The 25,016-nt window shown below is 39.7% G+C and overlaps 1 protein-coding gene across 2 annotated transcripts; it reads left to right on the forward strand.

The window, feature by feature from the left end:
- The first annotated feature begins 2,731 nt into the window (after window positions 1-2,731).
- Window positions 2,732-20,968, forward strand: LOC139202476 (regulator of G-protein signaling 8-like). Of its 2 annotated transcripts, none has more exons than XM_070831974.1 (5): window positions 2,732-2,919; window positions 14,964-15,074; window positions 15,599-15,660; window positions 19,686-19,852; window positions 20,548-20,968. In XM_070831974.1, the coding sequence occupies exons 2-5, from the start codon at window positions 14,974-14,976 to the stop codon at window positions 20,740-20,742; spliced, it is 525 nt and encodes a 174-aa protein (XP_070688075.1). In that variant the 5' UTR covers window positions 2,732-2,919; window positions 14,964-14,973; the 3' UTR covers window positions 20,743-20,968. The 2 variants fall into 2 exon arrangements, with proteins under 2 accessions (XP_070688075.1, XP_070688076.1); XM_070831975.1 differs by lacking the exon at window positions 2,732-2,919 and adding an exon at window positions 5,060-5,159.
- Window positions 20,969-25,016: the final 4,048 nt, after the last annotated feature.

Below are 25,016 nucleotides of genomic sequence, written 5' to 3' on the forward strand. Positions count from 1 at the left end.
TTTCCAATGAAGGTAAAAATGTCATGGTTTTATTTCAACATTTGGAATTTGGAATTGTCTGCAGCAGTAAAGTCACTTGAAAGTTCGGTTTAAGGCAAGAAAGAGCCTATTGGGGGTAAACCCCTGCTGATTCAGCACCTTGGACAGGGCCAGCAGTCACTGAACTATCTGACAGATGCAGGGGGAGGATGTATTTTCAGAGCACAGCAACTGACATTTGTTGTCAGAATAACGGATATTATGGTTAGACTGCACAACCACTTTTTCACTTTTCATTTTCAACAACTGAATGTAACACCATGAATGCACTGAAGAAGGGACTGTCCTAAAGCGTGAGCTCTTAACCACATGTCAAGACAGAGTTCTTGGTGAGCGCTCATGGAAGCAGCGCGATGGCACCCAGACCACCATATTATGGCTCCGCCTTCGAACGTGGGACAACACATTGTACAATCTGGTTTCAAGCAGACCCTGCAAACAGGTAGGAAACATTACTGTGAGAAAAGGGGAATCATCAACTTAAATATTACATATCATCAATGATATTTATACTGCTGTAAAAGTTAACGAAATAACTACTGAAATAAAACTGCCACAGTATAAAATAATATTATCCACTTGAATGTGCAACATAGTATTATACAACTTAGTTACTCAACATGAACACAGAGAAACTTAAATTTAAGATAAACTCACATTGTAATTTGTGCAGTAACTTAAGTTATAATAATATTTGGGTGTACCGATATATTTGATTTGACAAGTGACAAATTTACCTCAAGGGGCTTTTAAAATATGTATAGGTATGCATATACAGTATATACACTGTTGCCCATAAAGTTGGACTAAAATGTTTTTTACCTCTTCTCATGAAATGATTGTGACAGTGTGATTTATTCTTGATAAATAAAGTTTATATCTTCTCAACTTTATTGATCAAACTCTTCCAAACATATCACAGTGAAACTTAAACCACAATGAACCTTTGCAAACTGTGTATTCAGGCTTTAACAAGATTGGGGGTATTGAACAATTATTCCAACTTGATGGGCAACAGTGTGTTTATCTATATATGTGCATATGCTCACATATTCATGCATCTCCAATACAGGGATCAAGTTCATAAATAAGTACATAAACAATGTAAAAGTATTGATCGAGGACTATTGTTGTTATTTTAAAAGCCTGATTGTTTTTTAAGCAGATTATGGAGCCTGTTATTTATTATTTCATTTCCTTGCTCTGAATTTCTTTAAAGTTGTGCTTCGTTTTGTGAAATGTTCTTCGTCTCGTCTCAGATTAACTTTCCTAATAGAATAATAGTGTAAATTGCTCAAGCTGTTAAATCATTTTACACTACCACCCCACCCTTTAATTCTGCAAATGTGTGTATGTGTGTGTGTGTGTGTGAAAGTGTGGAGGAGAGCGAGACAGACGCACAGAGACTTAGAACATGTGTGTGTAGGCAGAGCTTTTGCATGGTTGTGTGTGTATGTGTGCATGCACGTGTCATTTTATGTAACACCGGTTGTCTATTTAGTGGCAAAACTGATCTGCCCTCTGCCAGGCTGCCTCCTCCACACTCTCAGCTCCTTGCAGATCGTATCTCCCTCTTCAGATAGCAAGAAGATAAATATTCTCCACTCTCTCTTCATTCTTTACGCTTTAATGCTCGTTATATACCATCTTCCATGTGTTTTTGGGTGCAAACAATCAAAAAAGCAATTGCAATTCATGCGTGCTTTGTCCGTGTGTATGTACAGTGTGTATTAAATCACCCAACACTAAGATAGCTGAGAGATACTCTGACTGGAAACACTGTCTTGCTGTTGGCTACAGAACAGAAAGAACATAAATGTTATTATTTTCATGTTACCTTCACTGGATAATTTGCATGTGTGCACTGTCGATGTTACGTAATGTAGATGCACTGACGATAGTTACCCAGCAGCCACGCTTTGAATTCTGAGTATCATGCACCTTGATGATGTGAAGTACTTCATAGAAAAATATTTTCACGTCTGTGCACAGTTTTTTTATGAAACTCATTAATGATGTCAATTCATTTGCAAGTTTACGTTAGGACATGCAGCATGAATTTGTTGTGGTCTAGTAATCTGTGAAGTGTTCAGCCCAATGATCAACCGTCACATTCTCTAGTTTGTCCAACAAAAGTGTTGCAAATGTCCCAAAATGTTCAGTGATACAATGAGACTTTTTCATTCTGATTTAAAAAAATGTATGTAAAAATAAAGCTTTTATTATTATTATTATCATCATTATTATTATTATTATTAAAAAGCTGGACTGCATCACGTTTAGGAAGCTGGAACCAAGTGATAGATGACTTTTTTTTTATTTTCAAAATGTCAAGAATTAATGTCAGTCAATGAATTGATCAATCAACCGTCTCTTTTAGCACTAAATAAAAACAAATGTGTCATTCAGATCACTTCTGTCAGGAGTCTGAGGTAGAATAACCCTGACTTGAGAGCCTTCAACAGCCTTTTTACAGACCTCTACATTTCCCCCTCCTGCACTACTCATTTTCATTTCCATCCCTTCAACCACAACAGCGTTGAGCAGCACTTCTCCACTTCACAGATGTGCTCAGTCCTTGTCCTTGGAGAGTTCCCTGTGCAAACAAAGCTCTCTTCCCCCTCCATCTCCCTCTGATTCCACCCCCTCTGCCTCTCCCTCTTTCCATCTCTGCTGCTCTCTCCCCCCGACGCATGCCGCGTGTAGCTCCCACTCGCTGGCATCAGAAACATTAGATATCTTCACTGCAGATTCATACAAATACATATCAGCATTAGCCAGACGGAGGCTGTGTTCTGCCAAAGCGCACATTGGAGATAGGCAGTGATTAAAAAGAAGGGGAGGAAGAGTCCAGCAGCTCTCGTACACACCAGAGTCAAGGTAAAGGATCCATATTCATTTATTGAATGACAAAGTGTTATGTAATTCTGCTGTGGACAACGAGCTCTCTGCATTATGGAGGTATTCTGTTATTCTTAATGGTTTATAGGGCTGATTATCTGTTGCTTTGAATGGAGGTTTATTGTTAAATCAGGGTGAACACTGTTGAGGAAGTGGTTTCATGTCTGCATGGCTATTATCGTGAACAGAAATCAAACTGTTGCAGGAGAGAAATACAAGTTCCATATAAGATTGTTCTCCTATTGCCTATTATCTAGCTAATGGCATCCTTTTGGTGTCCACTTTGTGTGGCTGCATGCCTACATTTTTACCTAAGTGATTGTTTACTCATGCATGCTTTCAATACCATTTCCTGTGAGCATTATTGAAAATCAGTTCACACCCTCCCACCTTCCCTCCCTTGATGCTGCAAGCTCTGAGGGCTTTTTAGTCCAGTAAATGTCACTCATCAGAGCTATCAAAGATGGAGTGGGGCTTTGAAGCCCACACAAGAGCCACCGCAGGGCGAGGTGTATCCAAATCCTTCAATAACAGATGGTTGAGTTTTGAACCCTTCTACTTGTACTTGCCCTACTTTTGTATGTCACTGACCACGACACTTATTATATCAAATGAAATGTTGATTACTGGGCACTAGAGGCACTGGTAGGAGGATTTTTTTGGACAGGGCCAGGCTAGCTGTTTCCCCCTGCTTCCAGTCTTTGTGCTAAGTTAAGCTAGGCAGCTATTGGCAAGTGGTTTCAATCTTCTCACCAACTCAACATATCTAATTCTATTTCTTTACCCCTAAACATAACATTAAACTGTTTTTTATGCACAGGTTACATGGAACAAAGGATAATAAGGGCAATAAGGACATTTTGCATTGGTAGTGAGCGTTTTGCAGACACTTTTAATATAAATGTTACCTTGTCATGTTGATGAAGTGTAATCGTGGGGTGTTTCTGTGTCCTGTGGTTTCACGTACATACTACATCATGGCAATGTGCCTGGATCTCAGTTCCAGCAAAGGACCTTTGTTGCATGTCATGCCTCACGCTGTCTCCCCATATTCTCTGCCTGTTCCTACAGCTAACAGACTACATGTCGGGTTAAATGCCAAAAAAGTTGTCAGCCAGCTGTGCAGGATATTCAGATTATTCAACTGTTCCATTTACTACTATTGTAGTCAAGCGGCTGCAGAAATCAAAAAGACATAGATTCTTTAAAACCTACATGAAACACAAGGAATGAAACCAATACAAGAGCATACAAACCAAAGCTGATTGACTCTCGGTCCACTCTCACACAAGTACTGTCACCACATTTGGTGACACAAGCAAGTGCACTACTGTAGCTCAACAGTACATGTCAGTGTGCCAGTGTACATGCAAACGACAACATAGTTTTTAAATCCTACTCAAGAGAAATGCATTTAGTAGACAGCTCCATGGGCCTGGGAGTGGAGCTGCTTTCTGTGATGCAAAATAATTCCCTGGAACAAACTGATTACATAAATGGCTAAAGGCAGGATGAGGGATAAGAGGCGTGTGCTCAGTCTGCAGCATTGAGCATTCAAAAATGAAAGCAAATAAGCACAAGTCCAGATTGAAAAACCACTAGAGTGCTGTGTACCCGCATCACAGGGTTTGTTATACATGGTGGAGACGGTGACTGGTTTGATGCACTAATCCACTGCAAATACCACAATGTTTACAAACACATGACGGCCATTTTGCTTCTCGCCAGTCAGCCAAAGAATGGACACATTACCTGGAGGCTTCCATAGAACTCCATATTTGGTTAAATCTATGGTTTGCGTGTATATATTTCTCCTCTTCACTGCACTGGATGATTCCAGCCTGCTAGCAAAACAGAACTAATGCCAAAATTGTCAGTAGTTAATTCTCACTCTCCTAATCCTAACAGTACCCCCACACAAGACATCCAGCAGTGCCATACAAAAGTCCATTCAGTCCAGTCACATCCCATCATGTTTGGATATAGCCGACAGCACATGACAAGCTCTAATTTTATCACCAAGCAAAATGTTCTCCAGAAGCTAATGCAAGTCAGTGGTGTGCCCTTATCATCCTGAACACCCCTGGCATGCATGTGCTTTTATTAGTCTTGTCCAGCCAGTGACAGACAGATTTACTTGAGTGTAATCTGACATAGCTCTGAGTCAAATACTTGGCCAAGGATTTGGAGGCCTCGTTTGCTCTCTCTTTACCCCGAAGGTAAGTGGGAAGTTCAAGCAAAGACAGTTTTGAGATTTGTCTGAGGTTAAAGCAAAGATGCATAATAGGTTTCTTTATATGGAGTATATATAGATTTCAAGAGGCATTCATTTCCATTTTGGGAAAGTAGCTGCAAAGACCAAAATTGGGTCTCTGAGCATCCAGTGCAGACTGAAAGCTGATCATTTTTTTGCTATTGAACTTAAAGCTTCACTAATGAATGTTCTTGTTTAGTGACAATAGATCAAATTACTTTATTCTATGTGAATTATGCCACTTAGTGTGGCAAATTACCACCTGACTCTACTACATTGTATTGTCTTTTAGCTATGTTTTTTGGTTTTAGAGTACATTTACTGTATCACTTACTCTTACCGCTCTCAGCCTCGTTTCAGTGGAAAGTCTGATAAACTGACTGTACGTTACCTGTCCAGTAATAATCAACAAACAGACAAAACTATTAAACAATTGAATAAATATTGGAATGATTAGGAGCTGATGAGTTTATGGAAACATCGAAAACATCTACATATCAGGCAGCTTGACTTGTCATTTAAAGGTTTATACAAAATAGTGGTTCTAACTGACCCTCCTGCAGCAGTAAATAGGATGCAGTTTGCAAACAACACGTCATCGCTTGCCTTTGCTTATCACATTCATGCACACTGGAGTGATGATAATTGTTAATGAGCGAAACCTCATTTAATCCTCATTAGCAGAATCCAGTCACTTGTTTATCAAGAATGATTCATTAATAATGTGTCCCAAATTGCCCACCTTTTTCCCCACTGACGGGACCATCTGCACCTGACAACGATGTCTATTCACTGTCTGTTCCAAAACCAGCTGCTCACCCAAAGAGGAACAAGCAACCCAGACTGTCAGAATAACTACATTTCTGTCTACTCTTAAACGGATGTTAATGGAAATGATAAAAAAAGACAGTTTGTATAACCCATACAGAGTACAATGAAATTATTAATTCATTTAAGTTGGTCAGTTATTACATGACAACAAAAGAATTGTGCCTGTAATAGAAGACTGGTGAACTGTCCAGGGTGAAGCTTAGCTTTCACCTGATGTGCACTGAAACACGCTCCAGCAATCCATCAATAGACGGATAAAAATAGCTTTTATTTTGTGTTCTTCTACAGATGCCTCCCACCCCGAAGCTTCCTCTGCCTTTGAATCCGATCACACTATCAACATCAACACGAGTTTAATGAGCACCTTTTATGCAAAGTGCGAGAAGTGTTGACAGTTTCAATACATTAATTCTATTAAATAGCTGCATATGTCTGATAATATTTCACAATAGGTGAATTACAATACTGATTTAGAATAATTAGCAATGGCAATATAAGCTTTTACATGTTTGTCAGTGCGAGTCTAAAGCCAAACAGTGCAAACAGCAGAACACCTGCAGGCAGGAGAGTAACATTAATCCAAATGAACATGAGTGCACCTTGGGGGGAAGAGGATCAAATTATAAACATAGTAATATGTAGAGCAGATGGGTAATCTTTTTTAGGTTACCAAACAAACTGCAGAGAGAGATAATGTACCATGTCCCTGTAAGGATGGGGCACTGCATTCCTATTCTTTTGGAGATTAAATTATAAGCTGCTGAAGCTTGTGAACTGGACACAGATTAAGTTGATACAAAATAAATAGATAGAGGAGGGTCTGCGCAGTGGGGTAGTGACATTAATCTAACCATACACGAGTGTACCTTTTCTGAGTAGAAAGTAGATGAAAATAGCATCAGGGCGTAATGTGATGAAAAGCCAGTAGGCAGCTTTATCCTGTGCTGACCTATCAGACTGTTGAAGTGAGCAGTGTGCTCAGGTGTCATCGCAGGAAGCCTCAGAGGAATGAGGGGCCGCAGAGTGAAGGAACATGATGTCTAGTAAGGAACATGATTCACTAGTGGAAAGTTTTAAGTCCTGAACATAACATCATTGTAACTGAAGGTGGACAAAATATATAAAATATATAGATATTAGAAACATCTTGGAGAATTTCTGGTTGCATACATGCTCATAATCACCTGTTGGAAAATCAATACTTCTGCCTATTCAATACCCTTTATTTTATACCTGCAAAAAACAGTATAGACCTGCACCACATCATGTTCTCCCACAATGTTAAAACAGCGGCATGTGACAATATTACTCACAGCTGTTTATGTGTTCATCACAAAGACCTGTAAGCCATTATCGACGGTGATATCTCAGTCATTATCAACCGTCAAAAGATGATTAATGATTCAGTTTACAGCATTGTTACTAAAACAGACTTCACAGAAACAATCGCATAATTAAATAAAATTATGCCTCTGGTGCTAATTAAACAAACGATAAAAATACACCACACAAAAGTTAATCATCAAGAGTAAATTTAGAAATGTGCTGCAAAAATGCAAATCATTGATTACTACTATTATAAATATGAGCTTATTTGGGGGAACTGCGTGTTTTATTTGCATCCGCAACATTTAAGCATTTCATCCCAGGTCTTTTGCATTTTTACTGCAAAGTGTAATCCTGGGAGCATTTTCTGGGCTGTGCTTGATGCAACAGGACTCTGTTTACTGTAAACAGCAATGACCTGTGTCCTCTGGCACAGGGAAAACACAAGGGAGAACACAAAATTACTTTAAACCAATCTACTCCCTGTACAAAGATCTGCTGGTGTGTCAGAAACGGCTAATCGCTTTAACTTTTTGTTTACTGCCTTTTGTATTGAGTTGTCTTGCTTCTCTTGACAACACATGTCCACAAAGAGGCAAATCAGAGAGAAGCAACGGTGTCTGTACCCGCAGGTGTTTCTGGATCAGAGCAGCAGCTAGCAGCTCCTCAGGAAAGATCCGTGTTGAGGATAGTCGTCTCCTGAAGCCCACCTGAGCCAGCGGAGCGCAGCAGACTTCTGCGAGGACAGGAATAAACCCCAAATTAGCCATGATTCCTCCTTCTGTTGTGTCTAATGGTGGCAACACATCAGATGGTCTGACACATACTTCCGCGGGCAGTCGGGCTTCCGCTCTCGGGGCAGGGCACACACAAATACACACATGGAGTCACACAAGTGCAAGACCACAGTTGAGCTCTTGTGACTCAAGTCAAGACTGCAGAGAGGAAAAGGACATGCCTCGATTTGCCAAAACTGAATTGCTGCTCAGAAACCCTGGATAACTTGTGATATGAGTCACAGTGCATCTTAATTAGCCTGAAAACAGCTAAAACTGTGTCTTGGAGCAAATAGAGTGAAAGCTACATGATGAATGTGAAACATTTCGCACTGATTACACCTAAATTTTGAGAGACATCCAGTGCTTTGAGATTTAAGCACCTCTTTCTGTTGCTGGTTCAGCGTTTACCTCAGCTGTAATATTTGGCATTCTTTGGTTTTACAATGTCTTTTATGAACACGTCTCAGTGATTTCACAGAATACAGATTTTTACTAAAAACCTACTAAAAAATACTGAAATAAAATCTCTTTTTCTGTCTGCTCATTCTGTGATCTTCTGCCACTGCCAACATTTCTAAATTGCCTCAGGTTAGTCCTGAGGAACCCAATGATTCTTTAAGTAGCACTTGGGTTAGTATTTTTGATCCTGTGTTCTCTTAAAAAAGTAAAAAAAACACCAGCACAACTAGGCCACACTGTGTCACAGAAGCAAATCACCCGACACGGCTCAGTGGCTCTGCAGAGTTAAGACAAGCGAACGACTCTGTTTTAGTGTGTATGAAAGAGTGGAAGGGACAGAGAGGCTGACAGTGAGTGATTGAATTAATTAACAAGGTCATGTATTAAAATTAATTACTAGATATGTGCGAGACCGAGCAACCGAGAAGTGAGGCTGCACAATGCTGTAGTGGTGCCTGGAGAAGTGTGTATGCTTTTGATTTATGCCCCAATTTTAAAGCTGCCCCTCCAGCAAACAATAAATGCCCTGTGTTATAAACAGTGCCACATAAGCATGCCTATTTAGTCGGCCCCAAAACGGACCAGTGATATTTGCACATTCTCACTTAACTTGTACTGCTTGATTTCTTTTTCACTCTGATCTTCATACTTTCCTTTGGACAAATATTCCCACTAACTGGGCCACAACAGAGGAAATAAACAAACTGACTTTGTAAACTGGGTAAAAGATAGGCTTTAGAAATGGGGATAGAGCATGATGACAGGAAAATAAGTAGGTGTACATTATATACCTGTATTGTGCACCCTTGATGCTGTAGGAAAGCAGCAAGCAATTAACTTGCTGACCTACTAAGATATAAGGATTTCATTTTATCTTTGGACCAGGCTAGCTGTGTACAGTCTTTATGCCACTGACCCGGTTTCAGCCTCATATTAAACTGACTGATGATGATATCTGCATCCATAGGCTGTATATACAGACGGATGACAATATACCTTAACAAACAAAAACATCTTGAGTGGACGTGTGCCGAATTAAAAAAAATAAAAATCAAAGTACAGATTAAATAAATTTGGCCCCATTTCTGGCATTTCTTATCCAATTGATGTATTTTCAAGTGTTTTTCTGAGTTTAGTTTTACTGCCAGCACAATATTGCAGCATTCGTCAGATCTTGGCTTCATTTATTACATTATTATTTATTTAGTACAGTGGGAGAAAGTGGAAACGCATATTCCATCTTTATGTCCAGACAATGGTTGTATTGATCACACTCTGGGGAAAAAGCGAATAAGCATGTTTCCCAAAGTAGTGAATGACTTATTCTGGCAATTTCATGGCCTATTTTTTCAACATGCAATTTAGTCATTGTTAACTGTATTACAAATGTAGAATTCAAATGATCTTTATTGGGCTGAGTTCAGTAATTGTCACTCTGAAGTACAGGTTTTGTAAACGACGTTGACAAAACACAGTGTTATATAAAACAGTCTCACATATGTTGGGAGCTTGTCTCAGATTTGAGACAAAGACATGATCTGCTCTGACCCCAAAACGTCCACGGATTCAACTTGTGAAGTTACTATTTTTTACTTGCACTCAGCAGGAATGAGTGCAGGGATTTGATCTGTACTTAAGATGTTCTTCTTTTAACTCGAGGGTTGACGTGACAGGCGAACACACGGCCTCTGTCTTTAACGTCACAGCTAACGTCACTGCATATATGTGCACATGAGCATCCATGCATACATACTCGTGCTGAAAATAGTATTGTACCGTATAAATATATTTATCAATACTGTCCAACTATTGACACCAAGCTTTTTATCAACACATCCGCAACTTACTATGGACAAGGACTGAAACTACAAAATCAGTCAATCAATCTTTATTTAAATTATATTAATTAATATAATATTTATTCAAAATTAACAATCTGATCACATTTTAAAGTGAGATTTTTAAGTTAATTAATTAGTGTACAAACCATGTTTCCTAATCACTTTGCACCATAATACAGCACAAAGCTATAGAATTGTAGGGTGTTACTCCGTCAGCATCCAGAAATGAGGACATGGAGGGAAATCTGAAAACCTGCATTGCACCAAGTTAGGTAACATCAAAGATGTTCATACACAGACAAACACACAGACACAACCTCCATGATCTAGATTTTTACTTCTTAATCCACCAACCCCAACGGGCGATACCGGAGGTCTACCGGATGTTTCCTGTGCTTTTAGATTCATGAGGCATACTTGTATATATCTGAGACACTAGAGTGCTGTTGCTGTTTTTAGCCTCTTTCCTCCAGGAGCTGGCCTTGCTGCATGGCTGAATAGAACATGCACTGCTTCCTCCTGACTACATGGATTTGTCAGGGATTTTTATAAATAGCTCAGCGGCAGCACGTGTCTGTGCCATACTGCGACGAAGAATGCAGCTCATAACAGCCAGAGAGATACAGATTTGTCAAAAACAGAGGAGGGGAAAAAGCAGGAGAGAGGTGTGTTATCACGTTATTGACAGTTTGGCACACACCAAACAGACAGATCAATATGTCCACGTCTCTCCTCATCAGCTTCACATGCTGACATTTGTCTGCTGAAAACGGCACATGCTGACACACACAAATTCAACCATAATGATTGTTTATGGCTGCTTAAATGCTATAAATGTATTCCAGCTTCTGCCCAATGAGTCAAAATCTGATATTTGCATTTCCATTTGTTCGCACCATGAAACGTGTTTACATGAATTTCAAAGCATTAACTGCAGTCTGACAGCACTGTGTCGATGTTTATACAATCTGCATAAAATGACCTCTAATTGAACTTATCACCGTCTTTTATTACCTAATTATGCGATCCATAAATGGGGGCGACTACACAATGGCACCGTTTGAAAGAAGAGGGGCCTCAATATAACTCAATGTGTGCACCTTTCAGCAATTAGGCAGTTCAAAATAGATCGCATGAGAAACGAAAATACATAATGATACTATATGCAAAGGATGTAAAAACACAAAAAAAAAAGAGCTAAAAGATTAACAAAGTCTTTACAGTGCAGTGTAAGACTGAATGAATAGAAAACAAGAACATCAACATTTTATGAGCTGAAAAAGAAACTATATATTTAATAAAATAATCAGACATAGACACATTATATAATGTTGGTTTGTCCAGACCAAGTTCTTTTTGCATCTAGCCAGATGAAAAGCCATGAAATGTGATATTCATGGTCCTCAGAGGATCATCCCAATTGATGGGGGAGAAAAAACTCACCACAAGAATCTTCTCTGGAGCTTTTGACCAGCCTTCCTCAGCAGATGGAGTTGCCCAGTTGTTTATTCTCTGAGAACAGACCTGCTAAAAGGATCTTGTGGTGAGATGGTTTACTGCTGCCAACTGCTGGTGAAAACCATTCTCCATTTTGGTCATTAAATCTTTTTCTCCGCCCTAAAGCCGATGCCTAATGACAAGAGTGCCATGAAATTTGCATTTGGATAAATCATGTTCCCCAGAGGATGTGTCCGACTAATTTTAGTTAACCTTTAACCTTTTCTTAACCACCAACCTTACATCAAAATTTCACTTGCGCAAAGTGCAACGTTATGGATGCTGTCTCAGTTTTATGAGCACATTGATCTTCAGAGGAAGAACCCATCAAATGTGTGATTCTATTATCATTATTATTATTATTATTACTTTTATTTATTATTTCTATTAGCATAAATATTGGTGATGTTGGCATCACTGATATCAGAAAGTCATCTAACACTTTTATTATAAGCTATCACAAGTCTATGGAGAAATCTGCCGTAAAACTCGACCCTCATTAGTGAAGTTTGGTACATGTATAGTCTAAACATAGTCTGCTACACTTTAAATAGCTCTGCCCATTATTTTTGCAAGCCCTTCTGAAAATAACTTCATTAAAAAATGAAGTGCACCTTGAGATCATGACTCACACAGATGACACACAAACTGCCCTTCTAGTCTAGTGCATCTGTTTTATATATAACATCCGATACGTAACATGAGGGTTTCTGGGGCAGAACGCATCTAATCTACGGCGCATCTGAACCAAGCTGCAAAAAACTTCACTGTTTTTCTTCTTCAGTTATTAATTCTCCATTAAAACCCAAACAACTGGAGAGCGTGGACAAAAACAAGTACATTTACCTCTCTGATACTCACACTTGATGGAACAGGGAACATCTATCTGATATACATTTAAAGGCAATATCAGAAACCAGACATAATGGTCCAACTCTAACACAAATGCACATGCACGCACACACAGCACCTAAAAACAACCCGTCACAGGTGGATTGAGGACACAAAGTGAATTCTTTTTAAGAGCCTTGGCATTCATGCAGTGGATGAAGCCCATTAATTCCAGCAAGTTGCTTTCAGTTGGCTAATGAACAGTACATTTGATATAATGTTCCCAATTCAAGGTCCAAGCATCAAAACAATCCACTGCTCGATCTCCACCACTGCGCTGATACATCCAACTACACTAGTCCTAACATTAGCAGTGTTTTTCTGTACGTAATTATAATTTTCTGTCTAATGTCTTAGTTTAATAGATTATCAGCCTGTTTCTATGATTAAGAGAAATTATTAATGTAACGGAATTGCTTGCTTTTATCGTAATTTCATAAGATTATGATTTGTTGTAATGTGTTCATCACACTGTGTGTGTGTGTGTGTGTGTGTGTGTGTGTGTGTGTGTGTCTCAGATGTTTTACTGTTCTGTCTGGGATGTAGGGAGAGTCAGAACAGACACACAGTCCTTATGTCCTCTTCGTAGGGAGAGGCTGGCTGCTGTTATAATGTAGGATACGTATGTACGATAGTTCTGCAGTAAATTATACTCTCTTAAATTTTGGTCCTAATGCACAAATTGTGTATTACTAGTTATCATGCTTGCTGTTGATGTGTGTGCTCAGTTAGCTGACCCTACACCCGCCAGGTGGAAGATACCACTTAAGAGAAGCTGAGATGGTAAAAGGCCCTTGGCAGCTTGCTATGAGGCTGCAGGTCTGAGTATCTTCAGTTTGGTTAGATTTCACATTTGCTGGATTCATTCATTCATTCATTCATTCATTCATGTCAGTCCTGGATTCGACCTGAATCTCTGAGGAGTGTCTTTCCAATGATTTGCATTAATTGGTCTTGTGAAACAGATTTACTTCTACAGAAATGTTTGGCCTTTGTTGGAGCATGTTTCCGAACATGCCCCATCTGGAGTGACCCATGTGTCCCAGAGGCAGAACACTGACAAACAGTACATGACAGCAGCAGTGTACAAATAAGAGAGGACAGATTGTGTTGAGAGATGGGGATATGGTTCATTTCAGCACATTTCAAACTATTCTTTTGTTTTTGTTTGTTTTTTTAAATCATGATCACAATTAACGGCCATCTGAAACAGTATTGATTAGCAGAGATTGACTATTTTCCACACACAGCTGATAGATCTTACCAACTACTATATTTTTTATTGTTTTATTTAATCAGTTTGATCATTCTAGCTGTTCGGAGAACAATGATCAGTGTGATGATTGATAAGATCTACTGCATCTACAATCCAGAAATGAAATACAGCACAGAGGTATGAGGCATACTGTGAGTTAATGCAAGCTGCTTAATGTTATTGAAATTATCAGAGAGAGTGCTGCCTCTTTATCTCAGCCTCCGTAGAACTAATGCAGTCATGAATTACTGCAAAGGAGATTTTTTTTTCCCCCCTTTAACTCTGCAAACTACACCCAAACAAGAAACCTTATCACGATGTGAATTTGGGTATCGGGGCTGTTTGAAGCTCCCTTCTGAATGAAGCAGAGCCACACTGAATCAGCTTTTTGCATAATATGGAGTTGCACCTGTTGTCTACATCCAGTCCAGTCAGTTGGCTTATCTTTCTGCATCTTGTTTCTTACGATCAGTTTATTCATCACGTCTCCCAACAACATATAAGACCTTATGCATAGCCTAAATACCTAAAGGGACAGCCCAACGTGAAGCTAAAACATACAACTAGCCACCTTAGCAACAGCTAAAATATGACAATAGTGTTTTTGGTGGGGCTGAACCTGTTGATCCAAGTTGTACATACTTTGTCTACAATTGCAGCAACTGAAAACACAATCTTTAGCAACTGGATCTTGGTTTTTAAACCTACTCCTGGCCACAGCTTTGCTTCTCAATAAAATGGACAAAAAAGCCCCAAACAAATCCATGAACCTACAAGAGTCAACATTTGCATATTGTGCAAGTTGTTTTCTGAAATATAGAGTTGAAGACATTAGTATCAATCAGCATAAACATTAGTTTTAGTAAAGTATTGTTTGTTTTTTCCAGCAGGAACAGCACCATGAAGACCAGACTAGGCTGCTTGTCCAACAAATCTGACTCTTACAGCGACTTCTCTGAGTTCCTGCCTCCTGCCCACGAAACCACAGCCAGGTGTCTGAAGTGAGTCTGCCGAAAAAACGTGTGTCTATTTCTGTGGAACTGCAAATGTTCAACAAATTAATGCTCAAACTTAGCCTGTGTTATGAAATTAATTGGAAAATGTGCTAAACGTTTTATGTTCGTAACAAGGCGTTTCACAAACAGCCAAATGTTCTTTTTCCATCTAGCGAGGTGGAGGGATACAATTATGTTAACGTGTCCCTTTAATCTCCCAAATAGTGTGTGATCCCATCATGTTTTCACCACTTCATGAAAGAGCATTCAAATGCAAACATATGTCAGCTATTGTTCTTCCTCTATCTCACGTCAATTATCTTGTCATCATTCTGTAAATTACCAGATTGAACGATTACTTCACAGCCTTGAGTGGAAGAACAGCTGTGAGCGGGGGACAAATCGTACATTAAACTCAACTGCCCTTCAATAATAGAAGCTGTACCATCTTGTGTTAAAAATGCATGGAAGCTCAGTGGTTGGTTTGCATTTTTTGCTCAGGCAGTTTCCTTTGGCTTTCTCTCCATCAGACTATCTACGGACGAGGTTGATCGATGGTCAGAATCGTTCGATCATCTTCTCTCTCACAAATGTAAGTGGACATGTTCTACTTTTGAGGGGGGAACAGTTCCTGCTATACAAGTCGTGCAGAGCCAGCATCAAGAAAATCACAGCCACCTTAATGTGGCTTTAAAATAGTCCCTTCCTGTTTATTTAATAGTTTCTATTTTTCACTCAGCGAAGCAAAGTCAATCCCCCCCCCCCCCCCCCCCCCTCCAGCAGCCAGTCTTATGTAAGGGTCTAATTTCTGTGTAGTGAGGACTCCTTACCGCATAATGAGTCACATACTTGTCTGTGACCTTCCTCTTGGACCAAACACACACTGGCATGAAGTCGCTAACAAACATCCATCTGCACAAACAGGTCATGTGTTTATTTTCTGACTCCTACGTGACTCGGTGACATCAAACTTACTGAAGTGGCTGAATTAAAGAACACAGTGGATTCAGATTCACATCCACTTTCTCATTTCAAATCACCAGAAACTACATCACACACAGTCTTCCTCCGCTTTAAATAAAATAAACCGATATTTGCCTGATATGAAAACGACTCTTTCCTTATCGAGATGCTTGTGATTTAATGAGCTCCCAAAGGTCAAATGTTAAAAAGAATTATGAAGTAATCTTCAAGCAGTGGGCTCAGATTCCTAAACTGTGATTGTGTCTTTCACTCGTTTGTGCACATGTACATGCACCACATGTACATATACATGCCGACTGAAGAGGGGAGGGTTGATGCAAATACACAGGTCATGCATGTTTTGCTGTTTTATGATCGACAGCGGGTGGTGGGAACATGCCAATACGAGGCCAAAGTGACTGCAAACAAATGTTTCATGAAGAAGAATCACACTCAGCTAAGGCTGCAACAAATCATTTTCATTCTATCTTCAGCTAGCTGACACAAGTGTTTTGGCTGTACAGTAAAATGTCAGAAGCAAACATCTTCATGTGTCTTGCTTTGTCTGACCAAACATCCGAGAGTCAAAGATCACCAAGGTCACAATTATATGAAATAGAGGAAGGCGGCAAATGTTCACATTAGAGAAGCTGGAATGAATGAATGTCTGGTGTCTTTATTTGCCAAATGTCTTAAACAATAAATCAACTAATAAAATATTTGCCAGTTCTTTCAGTTGACTCATGAAAAGTCCAGTCCATTCATATAATCTTAAGAATATTTAATTTGTGCATGTGGAAGTGATGAGCGATGCAGCTGTCCTGTCCTGGTTTCCCAGTTGTTCTCATGAACCACTTTTCTTGCAAACTCTTGACGGATGTTTCTTTATTTTCTCTTTAATTCATCATGCACAGTGTATTGTTACGAGAAAGTAGTGCTTCGTGACACAACTGTATTCACTCCAGACTGTCAAAGCTTTTTTTGATGTGATGATGTGAATCACTTCCTCTCCCACCTTTAGCAGGACAGACAAAAGACACCCGAGGATGTGTTGATTTTGGCCTGAAAACGCTGTCACATCTCAAATTGTTGGTCTGATCTAGGTTGCTGCTACAAGGTTGCACCACTTTTCACACAGATCTGTCATTCAAGTGATTAACTCCATCATATCAAACACCGCTAACAAAGGGACTGCAGACAGTCCGCCTTGACTGAAAGAAAGCTGTGCACATCCTGCACTCACATGAACATTGTTTTGATCAAATCAGTGCTATGACATAACTTTCTTTGATATATAACCATTAGAAAGCTAATGTCACCAATGGAAAACAAAAGTTTGTTACAGAGCCAAGAATAGAGCCTTCCCCAGGCGGCATGAGAGCGTGACACACCTGCGTATCCTGTTTCAATTGACCAAGCATTAGAGTGATGTACTACAACATGTACATCAACACACACATACATTACATAAGTAATGGCGAAGCAATGGGAACACAGTACTGAATGTTCCCTTGATAGAAAATTGCATTCGCCGCCGCCTTAATTTATTTAAAAGGAGCGATGGCGTATTAAACTTATACCTCATTTTTCAGTGTGTTAAGCTGATTGTGTGTTTGCCAGGAGCCTGACCTGCTCACACTCTGAGCTGTTACATGTCTTGTTAGAGCCAAGAACATTCTGTGAGGTTGACGAGCACTGCTGTGCTTTTTAAGCACATTGTATCAGGGTACAGACTGGATTTTTGTCATCTGGAGTGACATGCAAGCAAATTGTCAAGACCTTGTCAAGAAGCATATGAATGAATGAATGAATTAAGGCCTTTATTTAACACTGCATTGCAGTCGCCACAACTCAGCGAAGCCCGAAGACTTATTTCCACTGTGGCCCAATAGAAGCTGTGTTTTAAACTTTTAAATACGGTCCTGGCTGGTCCCATTGTGCCACATGATCACTCCTGAGTCTCCAGTGATCGTCTCGGCCCCAGCTTATCTCGTGCTGTCCTTGTTACTCCCAGCTGCTCCTAATTGCTCTGATGTATTTAAGCTTGAGTCTCTGGACAGTTTCCTGTCAGTTCATTACGTCCCCTTGCTGCACTGACTTAGACTTTCTCAGCTAGATTTCCTGCTCAAGTCTTGTTAACCTGCCTTGTTGTGGATCTTTGCCTCAACTTCACCTGCACTCCCATTTTCAGTCTGCTGGGCTTTTTTATTCCCTGTTGTGCCTCCCTCAGCTGTCCTTGCTTTCAGCCAACACTTCCAAAAGAGCTCAGGCTAACAAGCTACACACATTTAGCCAATCTCTTTTCCACGTGAGCTGTAGTTCAAGCTGCCTCAACAGTTCATCCGTCTTTGCCATGTGTCTACTTGCTTTTGTGTCTACTCTCATAAATCCTGTCAAATAATTCAATTAGTTTTGAAAGCGTTCACTCTAACAGCTCTCAAAGTGACATTTTCAGTTAAAAAGCTCTTAAAAAAAACCCACTTTGGATAATTATCATGTAGAACACAATTTAATACTAACCTGACTTTTCTTTACAAGATTATCATTTTGAAGAAACATTGTTCAGTTCGTTCGAAATTATTTCATAAAGTCAACATATTTCTAAAACTCTTCAAATACCAAATGTGTGTTTGGGTCGTGTTCTTTTGTTCAAAAAATAAATCAATATATTTTAGTAGAAAGATGATTAGCTTTGGGTGCCAATCCAGATTTATGAACATTGGACACTCTTGAACATTTGACTATGACCTAAAACAAATATGGCACCCACAGTCTGTGATTGTCTTGTCACTTATCCAAATCAAATGTTGATTCAGGTCTGGATGCAAGGATGTTTCTATTAAGTCCATAACAAATGTAGAACAGACGAGGATTCTGCATTCGCAGCAGAGGCTGTGTGCTCTCAGAAAGCTTTTCACAAAGTTCAAGTAGACAAGAGGGAAAAGCTGTAAAAGCTCCAAGATTCCCTGTCGTCTGTGACGTCGGCTTCCCAGTTGTGTTACCACAGTTATTTGTGGACTTCTTCAAACAGAAAGCCAGTGTGTGTTTGCATGTACTCATGTGCCCATGAAACCTGCATGTTGTTGTGTGTACATTCATTAGCGTGTGTGTGTGTGTGTGTGTGTGTGTGTGTGTGTGTGTGGGTGGGTGTAATGTTGTTGCATATGCACAGATGGACCATCCCCTCTGCTCTGTCCAGCTTTATTAGGTAAACAGCAGAAATGAGAGGGGTGGAAATAACATGTCAACGTGACATGGGCTCATAGAAAAACATGTCCTTCCTCTGTGTTATCACCAATGGGGAGCACATTAATTGATCAATTATCTTGACTGATGAGGACAGCGAAAAAGATCTCTTTTGTCGGAGTATTTTGTTTTTGGTTTGTTTATGTTCTGATGATGAGAGCTGTTTCCCATTTCTGGGAACACGAGTGTGGGTGAGCTGGAAAAAAAATCAACATAGGATGAAGGGTATTATCACGTCACATGATCAAGCTACTTGGGTTGAAGGAAAAAAAAACATCCTTTAGAAGAGGGAGATCTCAGCTGCTGTACAGAAATAGGTGCTGCGCTGCACTATCAATCATGTTTTTGAAGTGTTTTTTATTGTTTTTACCTCCTCCTTTTACCATCTGATTCATCTGTTCTTTCCAGATGGGCTGGCTGCCTTCCGGACATTTCTCAAGACAGAGTTCAGTGACGAGAATATCGAGTTTTGGATGGCCTGCGAGGAGTACAAAAAAATCAAGAGCTCAGCCAAGCTTGTTTCAAAAGCAAACAAGATCTTTAAGGAGTTCATTGATATTCAGGCACCAAGAGAGGTGTGTGTGTGTGTGTGTGTGTGTGTGTGACTGGTGTTAATGTGTTCTTCCTTTTTATTTAATGACGCTAAGGAAAAGTCCTTTTTTTTTTCTTTAGCTTCATTTCATATTTTTAGCTGTCTGACTCTTAGCATAGAGTCCCTTGAACTAAACCACAAAGTAGGTCATTTGTCATTGCCTTTCCAAATGAAAAAGTGTTTTCTGACCTGCTGCTGCTGTGGTTTGGTTATGTTTACGCAGCCAAAACTATTTGGTAAAGGTTATGGAACAATCATGGTCATGGTTAAAAAAAAAAATGATGACACACCCAAGTCACATGTATTGTTGTCTTTTGTGTTCCTGACAAGTAATCCTAACTACATCAGCCGCTAGAGGTCCTTGTCAGGTAAACATGAATCATTTTTTAGACATTTGACATCAAAAGCTGTCATTTTTTTTCTTGTGAGGACACTTTTCTCTCAGACGGGTCACTCAAACACTTTACTGCTCCGTTCTTCTAGTATTTGGCAGTGACCGATCAGCTTCAGGTACACTCCCCCACCGTCTGAGCAGGATGAAGGTCAACCCTGATTTCCCTGTTTTGATGTTTGTCTGGATATGAGACACTTGACAAGTGCAAACAGGGCCAACGTTGCCGTGTGTGACTATGATAACGCGACTTAATAAGAGTGAATTTGCTTTTCTTATCCTGGCAGGTAAACATTGACTATCGTACCAGAGAAAAGACCAAGCAGAGCCTGGAGGATCCGTCCCCAACCAGCCTCAATGAAGTCCAAGCTAAAGTCTACAGCCTCATGGAGAGAGACTCCTACCCACGATTCCTCAGGTCCAAGATGTACCAGGATATGGTCAACAGGACGCATGCACAAGGCCAGCGGAGGTCTGTTTGACTGAATCAGACGAAGACCACAGAGGACATAAAACTGGACCTGTACTGTAAATCATTTATTAACCCTTTGACATCTCTGAATACTGTGAATCTGCAAGGATGGGGCAACATGCTTGACTGTTTCCCATTTGTCTACACCAGCTCCATGCATGCAATCCCTCTAGAAAAGATGTGTCTTGATGGACTGCACTGTACAGTACAAAGGAGACTGGATGAGAATAAGCTAATCCTTTTACCTCTACGTAGTGCTGGGTGAAATGACGGAAAATATTATCACAATGAAATAACCATATCATGTGATCATGACATTTATCACAACATAGACCGATTCTGCTTAAATCAGAGGATAACAGAAATATATTATGTCAATAAATGTACACTAACAATTTAAACTGGAAATATTAAATAGAACAAGTACGGATTAAAATGCCAAAACTAATTCTTGATCTTGCAAAATCATTTGCCGTAATTCAAAGTTTTTTTATTCAGTTACTGCTGTTAAAACAAAAGGATTAGGTGAGAATGAAGATCGAGATGCAGCTGAAAGCTCAAATTATTTTGGGAGCTCAAGAATAAAAGTTTGAGTCAAGGAATGTTTTAATTACATATCCCAAGATATAGAAAAAAAACATCCATCCATCATCTATTCCGCTTATCCTTGAAGGCTAAAACCCACTGGGAGTGTTTGCATCATGTTCCAGCTGCAGCGTGGCTGTGGGAGCTGTCTAGTTAATGCTTTCAATCCCACCAGAAGCACTGCGGCACATTTCAGAAGTGCCCCAGAAGTGCTCCACTCTAAACGCTAAAGATACGCACCAGGCCTAGTTTTGACGGAAGCCGTGGCCCAGCTGCGTCAAGTAGCAGATGCAGATGAGACGGGCGAGAAGTCTGACAAAACAAACGGCAAAGGGAATCCTGTCAGTTTTCAAAATAAAAGCTGAATTTTCAGTTGTTTATTCCAACAGCACATCAATATTATTTTATAATCGGTGGCATCAGGCCAGACATCAGCTCGTCAGAGGGGTTTTTAACACCATGGACAACAAGAGCTTTGTCTGGCTCACTTTAACTTTAACCTGCTGTCTGTATACTACAGCAAAACAAAGTAGTAAATGCATAAAAGAAACACATTTAGCCTGACAGAACAAAAAAATGTAACCTGTTTGCTCATGTTAGAAGCACAAAATCACAGCAAAATGTCAACTAATCAGCTCCACTTCTGCAATCTTCTAAAACGCCTCTGAAATGCAAAAACAGGCCGCAGCCAGAACACAACACAGACGTGCCTGGTGGGTTCTCGGGGTGAGGGTCACGGGGGGAAGGAGCCAAACCCAGATGACATTGGGTGAGAGGCGGGGTACATCCTGGACAGGTTGCCAGTCAGTCACAGGGCCGACACATGGAGACAGACAACCACTCGCATTCACACTCCTACACCTACAAGCAATTATGAGCCACCACGTACAGAGGACATGGAGAAAACTAACTGCAAACCAGCTGGCCAGCAGATTCAAGCCTGCAACAATCTTGGTGTGAGGCAACAGTGCTAACCACAGCACCACTGTGTTGCCCATGTATCTAACACAATGGATATACATTTTAATATGTAATATAGGTCAATAACTGCAGCAGCTCCTTGAATTTACAATTTCATTGTCATGGCTTTATTTTATTTCATTATTTTGTGAACTTTATTGTCCTCAGATTCCTCTGATTGTGGACAATTTAGGTAACACAGTACTCACCATTAACCTGATGCTTTCTGGGGAATAACCAATACTTTATTGGCTTTTTATGTCCTTTCTCTTGACACATAAATCAAATAACACCATTATTCAACAAGCAGGAAAATGTGCTTTTTCACCATCTTTGGCTGAGCTTTGACCTACTAATTTGTTCTGCACATTTATTTTAAATGTGCCGTCATTCCACACTTTTTCGTCACACGTCACCATAATTTACCGCACTTCCCCTCCTCTCCATGGAAGTACAATGTGCTGCTGAAAGGGGATGCATTGTTGAAACTGAGCTGACGTTGGCATGTGGAACGCCAAAAGTAACTGAGCAAAAGTACAGAGTTGATTTTATTCCATCATGAAGACAGAAATATAGTAAGAATATCATCACCCTCTTGTTGCCCAGCACTACCTCTACTTATATTCTGCTCTTTGTGAAATAGACACCGTCTTATGCAGGCGACTTGACCTGTTGTGGTAGTTTTTACGTGTTTACAACGAACAATAAAGTGAGTGAAGACTTAAAAATCTGATACTGTGCCAAACTAGATTGCACTTAAATGTCAATATAGCTACATAATCCTGTGTATTGTAAACTCTTGCAGGTTTTCTATGTGACATTAAATGTGGAGTATAAAAAAGGGTTGGGTTCGTTTTTGCTTTCAATTCACTCTATTCAGAAAGTGGATATGCAGTGTGTGTGTAGATGGAGCGTATCCTATTGGACCAATGATTTGTGGCCAGCCAGGATTCTGTAGCAATTTATTATCATTCATAGTATTTCAGTTGAATTTTTAAACCATGTCAGTGGACTAGTACCATCATTAAATGCAATCTGTGCCTGTGGTCTACTGATCAACATTGGCTTTAAAATAGTTTGACAAAATGATTTTCATGAAGCGTTATTGGAAAAGTTTACTAAAATCAAGTGGATTACAGTATAATTGGTGCTTTAATAAGCTGAATCTTACACGTTGGTCTCTGGTCCTGCTAGAAGAATTGAAAGCAACAGCCCAACCCCCATAGAATCTCTTCTGAGTGGAAAAAAAATGTGTTGTGAAAATTTCCTAAATTATTTTCAGCATGATGCAATACTCAGAGTAACTATTTAGATATCCCTCGACTTGTACAGTATGTTATGAAAATGACTGCAAAAAAAAAAAAAATGTAATTTAAATCTAGAATGTCAGTAACATGACAATTGTGTTTGTAATGTGCTCCCTCGGCATTTGCACTCCTTTTTTTTTTAAATAAGATGATTTAATATATAATAATATATAATATATATAATAATTATATAAGTATTTCAGAAGAGACACATTATTTTCTTTATTGCATGTTTACTGTCTTGATCAAACTTAAGTAAATACAACCAAACTGCCTGAACAACATCGTATCACCCTACGTTGTCTTTTACTGTGTTCCACATGAATGTAACCTTCCCCCCCTATATTTTGCGATTAAAAATGAATCTGCGTATATTTCCTGTACTGCATGACTTCTTAATTCCAAGAGGGTATTAGAGCTATAAAAAAGGATTCATCCACTGATCAGACAGACGGATTGACCTCGATTCCAATTCCATTTTATAACGGCAATGAAACCAGACAAAACAAATCTGATGAACGAAAACCCAGTCCTCAATCTGGGGTGATTCATCACTCTATTTCAACATTCATTTCTGGGGAAGACATTCGGGATTATAATGCCTGATTTCTATCAGCTATAATTCTATTGGAAAAAAAAAAAACAGCAGGCAAAAAAAATGTAATGAAAATTGAAATAACCGGCTGATGAGCAAGAAAGAACTTTGCTTAACATCTAAAACTTTACATTTCCTAGGTCAGACAGTGCAGCTGCTTAACAGCGATGAGTCAGACAACTTCAAGAAGGACTAAATACAGAACAACAATCAAACATTAATGGCACTGTTTCTACTTAGGAGCAGCATCGGCACTCACAAGACAACCACTGCTCTCATCAAGTATCTGGGACACTGGTGGGATGCAATCGCCCACTGTGACATTATACATCCATTAACTTTGCTGTTCTTGTCAATTTGTTAGTCACTCAGGGAATGAAGAGCAGGACGAATGTGGGGCAGCACCCTGCTCGGTAGACACAACACGAGCCTGTCTGTGACAGCAGACTGCAAACACAGCCGACACACATCTCGCTGCGGAAGTCATTACGAGCCGAGCGTCACCTCTGCACCCGATGATGAAAGCTACGACCTGTCTGTGGTTATGAAAGCCAAATTACAGCAATGCAACTGGACACTGGGAAGCAAATAAATCATCTGTAGGTGCTGTTCCCTTTTTTTTTTTTGATGTGATCTTTAGTCAGTCCTGATGTGGACTTTGTTCTCTGCAGTTGTAAATACAGTCTGTCACATAGTTAGTGCTCCTGAGAGGCAAACACATGCACTGCTTTATAAACAGCGAAGGGGCATGTGATTCTCCCTGCTTTCATGTGCAAGCCTTGTGTTTCCATAGCGATTCTAGAAAGCAAAGTACGAAGGCCATTCTTTTATTTCAGT

The sequence above is a fragment of the Pempheris klunzingeri genome, chromosome 6, assembly GCF_042242105.1.
Source record: "Pempheris klunzingeri isolate RE-2024b chromosome 6, fPemKlu1.hap1, whole genome shotgun sequence".
Classification (NCBI taxonomy): Eukaryota; Metazoa; Chordata; class Actinopteri; order Acropomatiformes; family Pempheridae; genus Pempheris; species Pempheris klunzingeri.